The following is a 15,698-nucleotide window of genomic DNA, read 5'->3' on the forward strand; positions in this document are numbered from 1 at the left end:
GAATACTTGACCAATAAACTTACTTACTTACTTAAGAGTAACATTAGCAAATTTTCAGATGACACAAAGCTACCTGGCAGTGTGAACTGTGAGGAGAATGCTGTGAAGATGCAGGGTGACTTGGATAGGTTGGGTGAGTGGGCAGATGCATGGCAGATGCGGTTTAATGTAGATAAATGTGAGGTTATCCACTTTGGTGGCAAGAACAGGAAGGCAGATTATTATCAGAATGGTGTCAAATTAGGAAAAGGGGAAGTACAACAAGATCTGGGTGTCCTTGTTCACCAGTCACCGAAAGTAAGCATGCAGGCACAGCAGGCAGTGAAGAAAGCTAATGGCATGTTGGCCTTCATAACAAGAGGAGTTGAGTATAGTAGTAGAGAGGTCCTTCTACAGTTATACAGAGCCCTGGTGTGACCTGGAGCATTGTGTGCAGTTTTGGTCTCCAAATTTGAGGAAGGACATACTTGCTATTGAGGGAGTGTAGTATCGGTTCGCGAGGTTAATTCCCGGGATGGCGGGATTGACATATGTTGAAATAACGGAGCGACTGGGCTTGTAATTTAGAAGGATGAAATTTAGAAGACTGGAATTTAGAAGGATGAGAGAGGACCTTATTGAAACATATAAGATTATTAAGGGATTGGAGATGCTGGAGGCAGGAACCATGTTCCCGATGTTGGGGGAACCAGGGGCCACAGTTGAAGAATAAGGTGTAGGCCATTTAGTACGGAGATACTGAGTTGGATGATCCATTTAGTACGGAGATGAGGAAAAGCGTTTTCACATAGCGAATTGTGAATCTGTGGAATTCACTGCCTCGGGCAGTGGAGGCCAATGCTCTGGTTGCTTTCAAGAGAGAGTTAGATCGAGCCCTTAAAGATAGTATAGTCAAGGGATATGGTGAGAAGGCAGGAAAGGGATACTGATTGTGGATGATCAGCCATGATCACAGTGAATGGCGGTGCTGGCTCGAAAGGTCGAATGGCCGAAGACAGACACAAAATGCTGGAATAACTGAGCGGACCAGGCAGCATCTCTAGGAAGAAGGAATGGGTGACATTTTGGATCAAGTCTCCCTCTGTCGAACTTAGTTCCACCTTCTTCCGGTGTCTCCCTAAAGTAGACACTGGAGGTTAGTTTGATTTCCAATCCGAACCACCGTGCTGATCCGGTCACACTGAAAGCAGTGGCGATGTTATTACCCACAAACACCCGCTGGCGGGAAACCTCTCTATCCCCTGCCCGGCAAGGTGGGGCGCATGCGCATGCGCCGTGGCGCCCGTGCGCTTCCTGGGCCCGGCCGGGTGGCGGTGGGACCTTCGGTGAGAAGCGGTGGGTGGTGGGTGGTGGGTGGGAGGGGAGGGGAGGGGAGGGTCCCGGGCTGCGGCCCCGGGGGCGGGACGCGAGCGGAGGGAGAGGGGGACCGTGCCCGCCGGGGCCGGGACAGGGCAAGGCCGGGGCCGGGGCCGGGACAGGACAGGACAGCCCCTCCCCTGGTGCGGATGCCCGCGGTGTTCCTGCTCCCACCCTTCCCCCAACCCCGGTGTTGAGCAGAAATCGGCCCCTTCAGACACAGGAGCAGAATGAGGCCAGTCGGCCCATCGAGTCTACTCCACCATTCTATCATGGTTGATCCTCTCAACCCCATTCTCCTGCCTTCTCACCATAACCTTTAACAGCCTTACTCATCTGCTTTAAAAATACCCAATGACTTAGCCTCCACCACTTGCCTGTAGCAATCAATTCCACAGATTAACACCCTCTGGCTAAAGAAATGCCTCCTCATCTCCATTCTAAAGATACATCCTTTTTTTTGATGCTGTGCCCTCTTGTTCTAGACTCTCCCGCTACTGGAAACATCCTGTCCGCGTCCACTCTGTCCAGACCTTTCATTATCCATTAGGTTTCAATAAGATCCTACACCCAGCTCCCCCTCGTCCTTCTAAACTCCAGGGAATACAGGCCCAGAATCTACAAACCCTGCTCGTAAATTAACCCAATCATCCCCATGGGTCATTCTCATAAAACTCCACTGGATCCTCTCCAATGCCAACAATTCCTTCTTCAGATCTGAAGTCCAAACCTGCTCACAGTATTCCAAATGTGGCCTGACCAGCACCTTATAAAGCCTCAGCATTAGTTTAGATTAGTTTAACGTCACGAGTACGGCGGTGCAGAGGACAGTTTTATTTGTTGCATGCTATCCAGTGTGTGGAAAGATGAGACGTAATTTATAATCTTGCCAACCACAGTGTACAGATACAGGATAATGGGAATCTAATGAAATAGATGTTTAAAAGAGTGGAGTGAGTGTAATGAATGATTGCAGATCCACTTCTGGGACCTGGACACAGAGTCACCTGGCGTTAGTGCCATCTTGGCTGCTCATCCTTGTTTTTATGTTCTAGCCTGAATTCTAGAGGCTCCCTCAGGCTAGGGGTAGGACTTTCAGCCGCTGGGTGACCAGGCGAGCAACTTACTGATCAAACCTCTCTTGTCTCGACAGCGATGAACCCAATTCAGTGTCCTGAATGTGGGAAGCGCTTCAAGAGGCCCAGTGACCTGGTGAAACACACGCGGATCCACACCGGCGAACGGCCCTTCACCTGCTCTGAGTGCGGGAAGGGATTCACCCGCTCTTCCGACTTGCAGAAGCACCAGCGGGTTCACACGGGGGAGCGGCCGTTCACCTGCCCCGAGTGCGGGAAGGGATTCATTCAGTCGTCCCACCTGGTGAGGCACCAGCGGGTCCACAATGGGGAGAGCCCGTTCACCTGCCCCACCTGCGGGAAGGGCTTCATCCAGTCTTCCAACCTGGCACGGCACCAGCGGATCCACAATGGGGAGAGCTTGTTCATCTGCTCTGAGTGCGGCAAGGGCTTCACTCAGTCGTCAGGCCCATTGATCCCCCAGCAGGCTGTGTCGGGGGAGAAGCCGCTGATCTGTGATCAGTGCGGGAATGGATTTGCAGTGGAACACAATGTCATCTCCCATGATGACCAAACAGAAGAAGAAGAAGCTCAACAACTTCAGACAACCAAGCTCAAGGAACCGGAAGAGAGTAAGTGTCCAACTCCCAAGCGGGTCGCATTCATTTGGAGTATCACGTGCAGTGTTGGTCACCCCCATTACGGGAAAGAGTCAGGGGATATGGGGAGAAGGCAGGAACGGGGTACTGATTGGGGATGGTCAGCCATGATCACATTGAATGTTGATGCTGGCTCGAAGGGCCGAATGGCCTACTCTTGCACCTTTGTCTATTAAGAAGGGTCTCGACCCGAAACGTCGCCTTTCCCTTGTCCCCATTGATGCTTCCTCACCCGCTGAGTTTCTCCAGCATTTTTGTCTACCTCCGATTTTTCCAGCATCTGCAGTTCTTTCTTAAACAAGATAGTGCTAGTGTACGGGTTGATCGCTGGTCAGCACAAACTCGGTGGGCTGAAGGGCCTGTTTCTGTGCTGTATCTCTAAACCATGCAAAACTTGAGCTGCTGCCTTACACACCAGAGAACTGGGTTCGTTCCTGATTACAGGGGCTGTCTGTGCAGATTATGTGCGTTCTCATTGTGACCGCATGGGTATTCTCCAGGTACTCCAGTTTCTACCCACATGACATAGGTGGGTGTATGGAACAAGCTGCCAGAGGAGGTAGTTGAGGCTGGGACTGTCCCATCGTTTAAAAAACAGTTGTACAGGTACATGGACAGGACAGGTTTGGAGGGTTATGGACCAAGCGCAGCCAAGTGGGACTGGGGTAACTGGGACATTGTTGGCTGGTGTGGGCGAGTTGGGCCGAAGGGCCTGTTTTCACACTGTATTACTCTATAACCATGACATGTTTGCAGATTTGTAGGTTAATTGGCTTCTGCAAAATGCTGCTAGTGCAGGATGGAAAAGTGTGATGACGTAGAACTAATGTGCGGGTGACCGATGTTGGCGTGGACTTGGAGTACCGATGGGCCCGTTTCCACGCTGTCTCTGTGAACAAAGTTAAATGTATGCGGCAAGTTTTTGTACTAGGAGAGTGGTGGGAGTCTGAAACGTGCTGCCAGGGGTAGCGTTGGAGGGAGATATACAATTGGGGTGAATACAAGGCTATTAGATCGGTACAGGGAAGACCTGGGAATGGAGAGATATAGATTTTGCACGGGCAGATGCGATCTGCTGAACTTGGCATCATGTTCAGTACAAACATAGTGGGCCGAAGGGCCCTTTCCTGAGATGTACAGTTCTACTGAATCACCCTGTCACCAACTAGAGAATGGCCCTCACCAACCATTTACCTCATTGAAAATCCTCGGACTATCTTTAATGGAGTTAGATACAAAGTACTGGAGTGGATTGCGTACAGTTTTGGTCTCCTAATCTGAGGAAAGACATTCTTGCCAGAGAGGGAGTACAGTGAAGGTTCACCAGACTGATTCCTGGGATGTCAGGACTTTCATATGAAGAAAGACTGGATAGACTCGGTTTGTACTCGCTAGAATTTAGAAGATTGAGGGGGGATCTTATAGAAACTTTCAAAATTCTTAAGGGGTTGGACAGGCTAGATGCAGGAAGATTGTTCCCGATGTTGGGATGTTGGGAACAAGGGGTCACAGTTTAAGGATAAGGGGGAAATCTTTTAGGATCGAGATGAGGAAAACATTTTTTACACAGAGAGTGGTGAATCTCTGGAATTCTCTGCCACAGAAGGTAGTTGAGGCAAGTTCATTGGCTATATTTAAGAGGGAGCTAGATGTGGCCCTTGTGGCTAAAGGGATCTGGGGGTATGGAGAGAAGGCAGGTACAGGATACTGAGTTGGATGATCAGCCATGATCATATTGAATGGCGGTGCAGGCTCGAAGGGCCGAATGGCCTCTACTCCTGCACCTATTTTCTATGTTTCTATGAATAGCGGGTCAGGCACTGCTTTGGAGAAAAGGAATAGTTGACGTTTCAGGTCGGGACCTACTTGAGACCCAATTGGAGTTTACTGGAATTTACTTTGCACTAAACGTTATTCCCTTTATCCTGTATCTGTACGGTGTGGACGGGTTGATTGTAATAATCTATGGTAAGTAAGTAAGTAAGTAAATTTTATTTATACAGCACGTTTAAATCAACTCGCGTGTAAATCAACTCGCATAAAATAAATAATTACGTTTCCGTACATCCTGAGAAAAATTTTAAAAAGTTTCTGCTGACTGAATAGTACTCAACAAAAAAGCTATTCACTGTGCCTTGGTACTCCTGACAATAAACGAAACTAAACTGTGTTCTCTGTTCCATTCAGTTATAGAGCCAAATACAGAAGACGATTACATTCACGCAAGTGAAGGACTCTTTGCTTATCACTCTGTGTGTCACGATTTAGTATTTAGTGAGTGCACATCACAGTTGACTAAAAAATTTTACGAGCCAAATTTTTCATCCGCTTGGACAAAATCTGAGGCGATCATTTGCAACGTGCTGGCGCCCTTGTCGACCAAGGAAGTACTGAGCGATTTAAAGAAATGTTCGTTTATCTCACTCAGCTTGGATACGTTAAACAAGGAGGACCACAAACTGGTCCCTGTTCTGGTCCATTACTTTTGTCCGACGACTGGGGTGCAAACGAAGATCTTTGATTTTACTACGAGGCCGGGCGAATCATCTGACTTGCAGTGCGAATTTCTTTTTCAACTGATCACGAAAAATCATCTCGGCGGAAAGCTGGTCGGACTTCGCTCGGACAACACCAATATGAATTTTAGTGGCTGTAAAATTCGAGCTGGAAGAAACAATGTTTGGGGAAGGTTGCAGGTCAGACTTGGGAAGGAGATCTTCAGTGTCGGTTGTGCCTCTCGCATTGTACGTAACTGTCTACAAGTTGCAGCCGACTGCCTTCCCCTCGATCTGGAGTGCTTTGCTGTGAAGGTTTACAGATACTTCCACAATTACACTGTTCGTACGGAAGAACTGAAGGATTTCTGTCGGTTTGGCAGCCCTGAGTACTCTAAGTTGCTGGAGCAAGGCAGTGTACAGTTCCTTTCCCTCGGACCAGCTCTGGACAGAATTCTGTTGACTTTTGAGGTGCTGAAAGTGTATTTTCTATCGCAGGAAAAGTGCCCGACGCTGTTAAAGAGCATCTTTACTGATCCTTGCACCAGAATGTGGCTTGCTTTCGCCACTAACCAAATCGCAGTCTTTCAGAGGGCAGTCGAGGCCATTGAAGACAACGAATTTTCCGCGATCGAGGTTGCGCTGCAAGTCCGAGACCTTCGGGAGGACTTAGCCGAGAGGCTGAGAGGGAGGTGCGTCGCATCGGACACGCTGGTGTTTCTGCGGCGTTTGGTTGAGGACGGGACGATTACCGAGGGGAAATTCTATAAAGCGTTGGAGGATTTCTTCTCGACGGCGCTGAGTTACCTGAATCAGTGGAGAGCGACCTTTGAGTGCACGGAACTGTTCGGCTGGGCTTTGCTGAGAAACATCCCCAAGTGGGACGACATTCAGAACAGCCTGGCCACTTGCCAAAACAGCATTGCCGTTCTCAGCTTAATCGACAAGAAGCGGCTCTTCGACGAATGGGGGCACTCAAAACATGTTATCTCCCGATACGTGTTGGACTGGAACGCGCAGAAAGTGCCCGTCTCTGAAAGATGGGTCCACATCTTTCGCGAGATGGACAGGAAAGGCTTGGCGTACTCGCACCTGGCGAAGGCGATTGAGTTCATTTTGTGTCTACCCGGCAGCGCATCCCCCGTTGAAAGACTATTTCCGGCCATGAGCAATGACTGGTCGCCGGAAAAATCCCCCATCAGTGTTTCGACCATGAAAGCCATCTTCTTAGTGCAGGTAAACATTGAACTTGACTGTGCAGCTTTCTATGATAAACTGTTGAAAGACAAGAAGACCTTGCAAAAGATTGCCTCAAAAGAAACCTCTGACCCACAGGAAGCATTGCACGACAGAGAAGAGACCACCAGTTCTTCCAAAGAGCAGCAGCTACTGCTTAATTGTAAGTGTTGCCTCATCTAGTTTTTTTCCCCCTGAATATTAAAAAAAAGGACAAAAGTGCCGGTTAACTCAGCAGGCCAGGCAGCATCTCTGGAGAACGTGGATAGGTAATGTTTAGGGTCGGAACTCTTTCTTCAGACTTTGAAGAAGGGTCCCGACCTGAACTTCACCTATTCTGGAGTCTGAAGCGTCCTGACCACAAATGTTCACCTCTGGAGAACGTGAATAGGTGATGCAGCGGGTCCAGACTTTCTGAAGAAAGGTCCCAACCTGAAACATCTTCTGCAGAGATGTGTAGGAAAGAACTGCAGATGTTGGTTTAAATTGAAGGTAGGCACAAAATGCTGGAGTAAATCAGCATCTCAGGAGAGAAGGAATGGGTGACGTTTCGAGTCGAGACCCATCAGTCTGATTAGATGCTGCCTGACCCGATGAGTTACTCCAGCACTTTGTGTTTTTATACAATAGCAGAATTTGACTGGATAGGATGCAGAAAAAGCTTTTCCCTGTATTTCTGTACGTGTCGATAATAAACTAAACTAGGGGAGGCATAGTGGCGCAGCTGGTAAAGCTGCTGCCTTACAGCGCCAGAAACCCTGATTCAATCCTGACCTCGAGCACTGCATGTGTGGAGTTTGCATGTTCTCCCTGTGACCGCGTGGGTTTCATCGGGTGCTCCAGTTTCCTTCCACGCCCCAAAGACGTGTAGGTTTATAGATTAATTGCACTAATATTGTTTTTTTTAATTTATTGAACTATTTTTTGTTTTATTATTCTGTGATCTATTGTTTACAGACCTGTTATGCTGCGACAAGTAAGAATTTTGGTAATTCAATGATACTTTATATTTCATTGTTCCATTGTGGTACATATCATAACTAAACTCTGGACTATAAAAAATGCCCCTAGTGTGTATAGAGTAGATGCAAAAGTGATAACCCGGTGGGTCGAAGGGCCTGTTTCCATGCTGTATCTCTAAACTATATATCACATGGAGTCCTGCCCTGTATTAAGATAATGGAAAAGTTACCAATGTAACAGATTTTTTTGTGATGTGTCGCTGCACAATTCTTACTCACCCATCTATACCGAAAATTATTTTGCAGGAACATAGTCACTTGCCAAAATCGAGTTGGTCTTTGTTGTGAAATGCATCAAATATACAAGAGTCAGAAAATGCAGGAGAGTTTGCCGCTCAAGAAAATATAAATCACGACACCCACATTATGGTGAAAACTGGAACTTCTGGTTACCTACTTCACTTGGTCATCACGTTTGGTGACCCGTTCACACCAGGGAGTTTGTTCACGAGCATTTTGGTGTGAGAAGGATTCAACCTCGTGCCCCGACACCCAACAAAGTACTGGAGTGTGTAGGAAGGAACGGCAGACCCTGGTTTATACCGAAGATAGACACAAAGTGCTGGAGGAACTCAGCGGGTCGGGCAGCATCTCCGGAGAAAAAGGATGGGTGACGTTTCGGACCGGGGACCCTTCTTCAGACCGAAAGTAGAGGGGGGGGAACTTGGAGGTAAGCAAAGACCAGAACAAAGCAGGGCCGGCCACAGATGATCAAGGGTGGAGGCCATAATGGACCATTGTTGGCTGGGGAAGAGGTGATAACGAAGGGATACAGGGATGTGAACAACTCAGAGGTTCAGGCAGCGTCTCTGGAGGAAAGGAAAGGGACCCTTCCTCAAACTGAAAGTGGAAGGTTGGGGGGGTGATGAAAAGCTGGAGGCGAGAAAATATCAGGCCAAATCAGGCAACAAATGACCTTGGGCAGGGTGATGCTCTTGTTGGCTCGGGAAGATACCATGTGGTGAACTGTAGAACTGGTTAAATGACTAGGGTGGAGGAAGAGGTTAGAAGTTACTTAAAATTAGAGAATTTAACGTCCATTTAACGAAGATGGACACAAAATGCTGGAGTAACTCAGCGGGACAGGCAGCATCTCTGGAGAGAAGGAATGGGTGACGTTTCAGATCGAGACTTTTCCTGCTGAGTTACTCCAGCATTTTGTGTCTATTTTCACTTTAAACCAGCAACTGCAGTTTCTTCCTGCACATTCACGTCCATACTGCTGGATTGGAAGGTACCCAAGCGTAATGTGAGGTGATGAACTTTAACAGCCCTGCGATTGACGGTCCTGATCTTTCCTTGCCTCGAGCTCTTCACCTTCCCCCCCACCTTCTACTTTCAGTCTGCAGAAAGGTCCCGGCCCGAAATGTCACCTGTCCCTTTTTCTCAAGACATGCTGCCTGACCCGCTGAGTTCCTCCAGCACTTTTAAGTCGATCTTTGGTATAAACCAGCATCTGCAGTTCTTTGTTTCTACTACCTGGTGAGAGGTTGTTCATTTATTCTTCATTTCCTTTACCCACGTTCTTGGAAGAAAGGCCTGGTCATTCACAACAAAGAGAGGTCGTTCATCAGCTTCCACGCAAGGGGATGGATAAACTCGGGGATCGTACCTGCTGAGGTTCTGAAGACACAAGGAACTGCAGATGGCTGAATCTTGAACAAAACACAAAAAGTGCTGGAAAAACTCAGCACGTCAGGCAGCATCCGTGGATCAAATGAACATACAACGCTTCGGGTCGGGACCTTCATTCAATTCAATGATCAATGATGCTTTCTTGTCATGTGTACCTAGACACAGTGAAATGCTTTGTTTTGCATACAACCCGGTAAAATTGTACAGCAGACTTCACCTTGGCACCACACGTTTCTGTCGCCGACAAAGCCACAAAGATTCACCGAACAGTCCTATCTTCTGCCTGCCGCGTCACATGGCAGCAGGCTGCCCCCCCCCCCCCACCCTTTGTTCCCGGTCACCCACCGTTCTCGCCACCTCTCCCCCCCCCTCCTTAGTCGAACGAAGGGTCCTGATACGAAACGTCACCCATCCGTTTCTTCTGCAGATGCTGCCTGACCTGCTGAGTTACTCCAGCACTTTGAATGTGGTTCTCTTTCATCTGATCTGAACGTGGGGAAGGCTTCTGCCATCTGGTGCCCCTGGCCTCTGGTGACGGTCCAGCAAATTCACACCAGGGGGAGGGTGTTCACCTGCTCCAACAATGGGAAGGGATTCAATCAATTCAAGATACCTGCAGAGAAATTACCAGATTCACACCGAGGATAAAAATTAAACGGATTATGTGAATATGTTGAATTCTGCAGTTACTGCTGCTGTTCATCTTTCTGGGTTTAGAGTTTAGTTACAGCGTGGAAACAGGCCCTATGACCGACCGAGTCCACGCCGACCATCGATCATCTGTTCACACTAGTGTTATGTTATTCCACTTACTCACCCACTCCCCTCAAACCCCTCAACTCCATATAAGGACGCAAACAGTCTTTCCAGGTGAGGCAGAGGTTCACTTGCACCTCCTCCAACCTCATAAGATAATAAGATAAGATAAGATAAGATACATTTATTGTCATTTGGACCCCTCGAGGTCCAAACGAAATGCCGTTTCTGCAGCCATACATACAAACACATAGACCCAAGACACAACATAATTTACATAAACATCCATCACATCGCTGTGATGGAAGGCCAAATAAACTTATTTCTCCACTGCACTCTCCCCCCCCCCGATGTCAGAGTCAAAGTCAAAGCCCCCGGCTGGCGATGGCAATTGTCCCGCGGCCATTAAAGCCACGCCGGGTGGTGCGAGGTCGCACACCGGGTCTTGGTGTTAGAGCCCCCGGTGTGCGCTCGCAGAGTCCCGCGGCCATTCCAAGCCGCGCGGGGCAGTGGTGTCAGGCCCCGCTCCAGGAGCTCTTCAACCCCGTAACTCGGGCGGGGGAAGTCGCCGTTGCGAGAGCCCTGAAAAGCGGTCTCCCTGCAGGGAGCCGCGGGCTCCCGGTGCCGCCGTCCACAGACCTGTCGTTGGGGCCTCCGACTCTCCGGTCGGGCCGCAGCAGCAGCAGCAGCAGCAGCAGCAGCGCTCCTCCACCGCTCCAACCGTTCCGGACTCGGCCAGCCCCGCGACGGCGACGGTGAGTTGTAGCACCAGAGTCCCCGGCTTCTTCCTGTTGGAGGCCGCTCCTCGTTGCGGCCCCAACGACCCATTCCTTCTCCCGAGAGAAAGGTCGGGTCTCCAGTGCAGGGAGAGATTTAAAAGTTTCCCCCTCCCCCCCCCCCCCCCCCCCCACACACACACCCCAAAAAAAAAAAACAAAAAAACTACATTAAAACACAGACAGAAAATAATAAAACGCGGACAGACTGCAGAGGCCGCTGCTGGCCAGAGCCGCGCCGCCCACCGGATCTACTGTATCCGCTGTTCCAGATGTCAACTTCTCTACATCGGCAAGAGCAAGCGCAGGTTCGGCGATCGTTTCTCTGAACAATTCCGCTCAGTCCGTCTTAATCTACCTGATCTCCCGGTAGCCCAGCACTTCCCCTCCCATTCCCAATCTGACCTCTCTGTCCTGGGCCTCCTCCATTGTCAGAGTGAGGCCCAGCGCAAATTGGAAGAACAGCACCTCATATTTCGCTTGGGTAGTTTACACCCCAGTGGTATGAACATTGACTTCTCTAACTTCAGATAGCCGTTGCTTTCTCTCTCCATCCCCTTCCCCTTATGTTCTCCTACTATTCCTACTGTCTCCGCCTACCTTCTATCTTTGTCCCACCCCCTCCCCTGACCTCAGTTTGAAGAAAGGTCTCGACCTGAAACATTGCCCATTCCTTCTCTCCAGAGATGCTGCCTCATCTGCTGCATTACTCCAGCATTTCTTTTGTCTACTTTTGATTTAAACCAGCATCTGCAGTTCTTTCTTACACATTGTGTGATCGATGGTCGGCGTGGACTCTGTGATCTGTAAACTAGTGGGCAGACGGCTGTTGTCTGTGAGTTAACATCCCGACAGACTCTGTTATTTGCCTCCTTGTCCCTTGAAACGAGAGAAATCATTGGAACTGACATCCCATTGTAAACTACCTGGAAATGTGACAGTTCCACCAGGATTAAGTGAGTTTATTATAATGATGCACTGAGCCAATAATTACTGCTCAGCAAACCCACAAGCACTAAAAGTCTTTTATTTCTGTGTTTTGTAAATTCTTTGCAACCAAAACTTTAAAAAGGAAATGGTTTCTTTATGAACTTGGTACTTCGGAGAGGGTCTATGTTGATCATGTACGTTCCAATCTTTGTTCGAGGAGTTAATTAAACAATGTCCACCTTTTTTGTGTGCTGTGTGGGGGATCTGCGGACTGAATGGATGCTCTATCAGCTTCATGGCAGCTCAGTAAGCTTGGTGTGGGAACAGGTGAAGTTAGTAGTCTGGCATACTTAAGGTGAAGTCTAAAACATCAGTTCGCAATGCGAGGAGGCTCGAGCCTATTAACTTTGACTTTACTTCAGAGACAGAGTGTGAAAGCAGGCCCTTCGTCCTACCGAGTCGGTGCTGACCTACACATCAGAGACAAATTACAACTTACAGATGCCACTTAACCTGCAAAGACAAAGGTGTTTGGAGTGTGGTAGGGAACCGGAGCACCCGGCGTACACCCAGGCGGCCACAGGGTGAACGTACGAACTACGTACAGACGGCACCTGTAATCTGGAACAAATCCAGGTCTCTAGTGCTGTCGGCAGCAACTCTACCGCTGTGATGACAGAAAAAGACACAAAGTGCTGGAGTAGCTCAGCGGGTCAGGCAGCATCTCTGGTTCTGACTGTCTAAACTCTATGTCTCCCATCATTTCTTATACTTCTAACAAGTCTTGTCTCAACCTCTGGCATTCCATAGAAAAAGACTGATGAAGCTGATTGATTATTGAAACAGTCTGGAGAAGGGTCACGGGTCTCTTCCTGGAACATCACCCATGCACGTTCTCCAGAGATGCTGCCTGAGCTGTCGAGTCACTCCAGCACTTTGTGTCTTCATGTGGGTCTGTTTTCCTTGGAGTGGGGGGGCGGACTGAGGGATACAAATCATTTTTGGAGCTTTTCCCCCATTAAATAAAATGACACATATGCTGGAGTACCTCAGAGGGTCGGGCAGCATCTCTGGAGAACATGGATAGGTGGTGTTTCGGTTTGGGATCCTTCAGCAAGAATCACAGAGGGGGAAGCAATGAGAGAGGGTCTTAAAGAACTTCTGACAGAGGATGAGAACTTCTTCAAAGAAGGCACACCTTGAGGAGATTTCACAGTGGAACAGTAAAATGTGGAAACAAAGAACTGCAGATGCTGGTTTATCAAAAAAAGTCACTCTGTGTCTATTTTTTTTGTAAACCAGCACCTGCAGTTCTTTGTGTAACGACCAGCCATAGGAAGTCGGAGACGTTGGTCGCAAACTAAAGCCCATGAAACTAAATCGTTTGCACCCCTTTTCCAGCAAGTAAGATCACACTAAGATAACCAAGATGGACAAAGCCATTCCTCTCCACAATCTAGAAATCTTGACTCCCCAAATGAGAGAGGTTGTACGAGCTAAGATCCAAGAGTGTTACTTGTCATATGTGCCAGATATGAAATGGAACAGCTTTATGAGCATGTTGAGTTCCAGAATAATAACAAATATATGTACAATAAATTACATTTTTTATATTTTTTTAATGAAGTACAGCATTTTGTGTCTTTCTTTGGTCTCAACCAGCATCTGCACTTCCTTGTTATTACAATAAAGTACCAATGATCTGTGAGCATTTACCTTATCTGTGTCCCTGAGTTTAAAATTTAAAGACTTCTCTGCAAGGTTGCAGCTCAGCCTCCTACGCCCCACCCTGTTTCCAGAGAACATGGTGACGTTTCCATCATGTTCTCGAGCGGAAAAAAAAAGCCCCATCCTGTATGTCCCTCCCATAACCTCAGTCCGTTCCATAGTGAAAGGCCTAGAGGATGCTTCCAGTAATGGGAGAGTATAGAACCAGAGGGTGCAGCCTCAGAAAAAAAGGACGTACGTTTAGAATGGAGATAAGGAGGAATTTCTTTAGGCAGAGGGTGGTGAATCTGGAATTTATTAAAGGACACACAGTTCTGGAATAATTAAGCAGCTCAGCAGCTCAGTAGGCATTCGGATCCTGCAGAACATGGATCATCCAACTCAGGTAGTTCTCTCCATACCCCCTCAGCCACAAGGCCACATCTAACTCCCTCTTAAATATAGCCAATGAACTGGCCTCAACTACCCTCTGTGGCAGAGAGTTCTTTGTATGGGAACATGGGCGGAGTTTTTGGGTCAAGGCCTTTCTTCAGGGGGGGGCGGGAGGAACAAAAAAGCATAAAAAGGGTTGAGGCAGGACATAGTGGCAGGTGGTAGGTCAGCACGGACAAGGGAGATTTTTTTTGCCAGGCAGACGGCAGTAGAGGCCATGCCACAGACGGCAGAAGAGGCCATGTCATTGAGTTTTTTTAATAACAGAGATTGATGGGGTCTTGATTTGTAGGACGCCAAAAGTTATGGGGAGAAGACAAGAGAATGAGGTAGACAGGGAAAAAATAGATCAGCCGTGATCGAATGGTGGAGTAGACTCGATGGGCTGGATCGCCGAATTCTGCTGCTATGTCTCTATGGTTTTATCCAACCCACCCCATCCCCAGTCTATGAGAGGGGATAAAGGATTTGAGTATAGGAGCAAGGAGGTCCAACTGCAGTTGTATAGGGCCCTGGTCAGACCACACCTGGAGTATTGTGTGCAGTTTTGGTCTCCTAAAATAATCTTGCTATTGAGGGAGTGCAGCGTACATTCATCATCAGGTTAATTCCCGGGATGGCGGGGCTGACATATGATGAAAGAATGGATCGACTGGGCTTATATTCACTGGAATTTAGAAGGATGAGAGGATATCTTATAAAAACATATACAATTTTTAAGGAATTGGACAGGCTAAATGCAGGAAAAATGTCCCCAATGTTGGGGGAGTCCAGAACCAGGGGTCACAGTTTAAGAATAGGGGTAGGCCGTTTAGGACTGAGATGAGGAAAACGTTTTTTCATCCAGAGAGTTGTGAATCTGTGAATTTATTTGCCACAGAAGGCAGTGGAGTCCAATTCACTGGATGTATTCAAGACATAGTTAGGTATAGCTTGAAGATAGACACAAAAAGCTGGAGTAACTTGGCGGGACAGGCAGCATCTCTGAAGAGAAGGAATGGGCGACATTTCGGGTCGAGACCCTTCTTCAGCTCTTGGGGCTAAAGGAATCAAGGGATATGGTGAGAAAGCAGGAACGGGGTACTGATTTTAGATGATCACTAGACCAAGTGGGACCTGTTGGGTCCCGTTCCCCCAACATAATATTCCACAATATTCCACCACTCACCCGTTCCCCCAACACAACCCATTTCCACCACTCACCAATTCACCCAACGCAACTCTCCCCCTCCCTCTTCCCTCACACACACTCCTCCCTACCCCCCCCCTCCCCAGTGCACGGCCCAGTCTGAACTGCTGATACAGTTAACATCGTGTGTAAATGACTGCAGCTTGTTCCTTTTCCCTCTCTCTCCCCTCGCGGCAGTTATTTTTTCCAAAGTTGGCTTTTTTTAAACTTTACATATCAATAACTTGTGAAATATAACCTCAACCTCAAATCTGAAGGCAACTTGACAAGATCGACGACGGGAAAAATCTAAGGTTCTGCAAAAATGTCAGCGCTGCCGGAAGAGTCTCCCTCTGAAAGGCAGTTATTATTTTCAAAGTGGCTTTTTTTAAACTTTAATTAAATATCAATAACTTTTAAAATTTGACC

The 15,698-nt window shown here is 48.0% G+C and overlaps 1 protein-coding gene across 1 annotated transcript in view; it reads left to right on the top strand.

Moving 5' to 3' along the window:
• The window catches only part of LOC129703874 (uncharacterized), a 42,398-nt gene extending 31,558 nt beyond the window's left edge, over positions 1 to 10,840 (top strand). Inside the window, exons 9-13 of the mRNA XM_055646548.1 lie at positions 1,254 to 1,325; positions 2,510 to 3,064; positions 5,279 to 6,985; positions 8,091 to 8,514; positions 9,378 to 10,840. Of these exons, the coding sequence (XP_055502523.1) occupies positions 1,254 to 1,325; positions 2,510 to 3,064; positions 5,279 to 6,985; positions 8,091 to 8,092 (2,336 nt within the window). The 3' untranslated portion in view covers positions 8,093 to 8,514; positions 9,378 to 10,840. The remainder of the gene's footprint in view (positions 1 to 1,253; positions 1,326 to 2,509; positions 3,065 to 5,278; positions 6,986 to 8,090; positions 8,515 to 9,377) is intronic.
• The last annotated feature ends 4,858 nt before the right edge of the window (positions 10,841 to 15,698 follow it).

This window comes from Leucoraja erinacea, chromosome 15, assembly GCF_028641065.1.
Source record: "Leucoraja erinacea ecotype New England chromosome 15, Leri_hhj_1, whole genome shotgun sequence".
NCBI lineage: Eukaryota > Metazoa > Chordata > Chondrichthyes > Rajiformes > Rajidae > Leucoraja > Leucoraja erinaceus.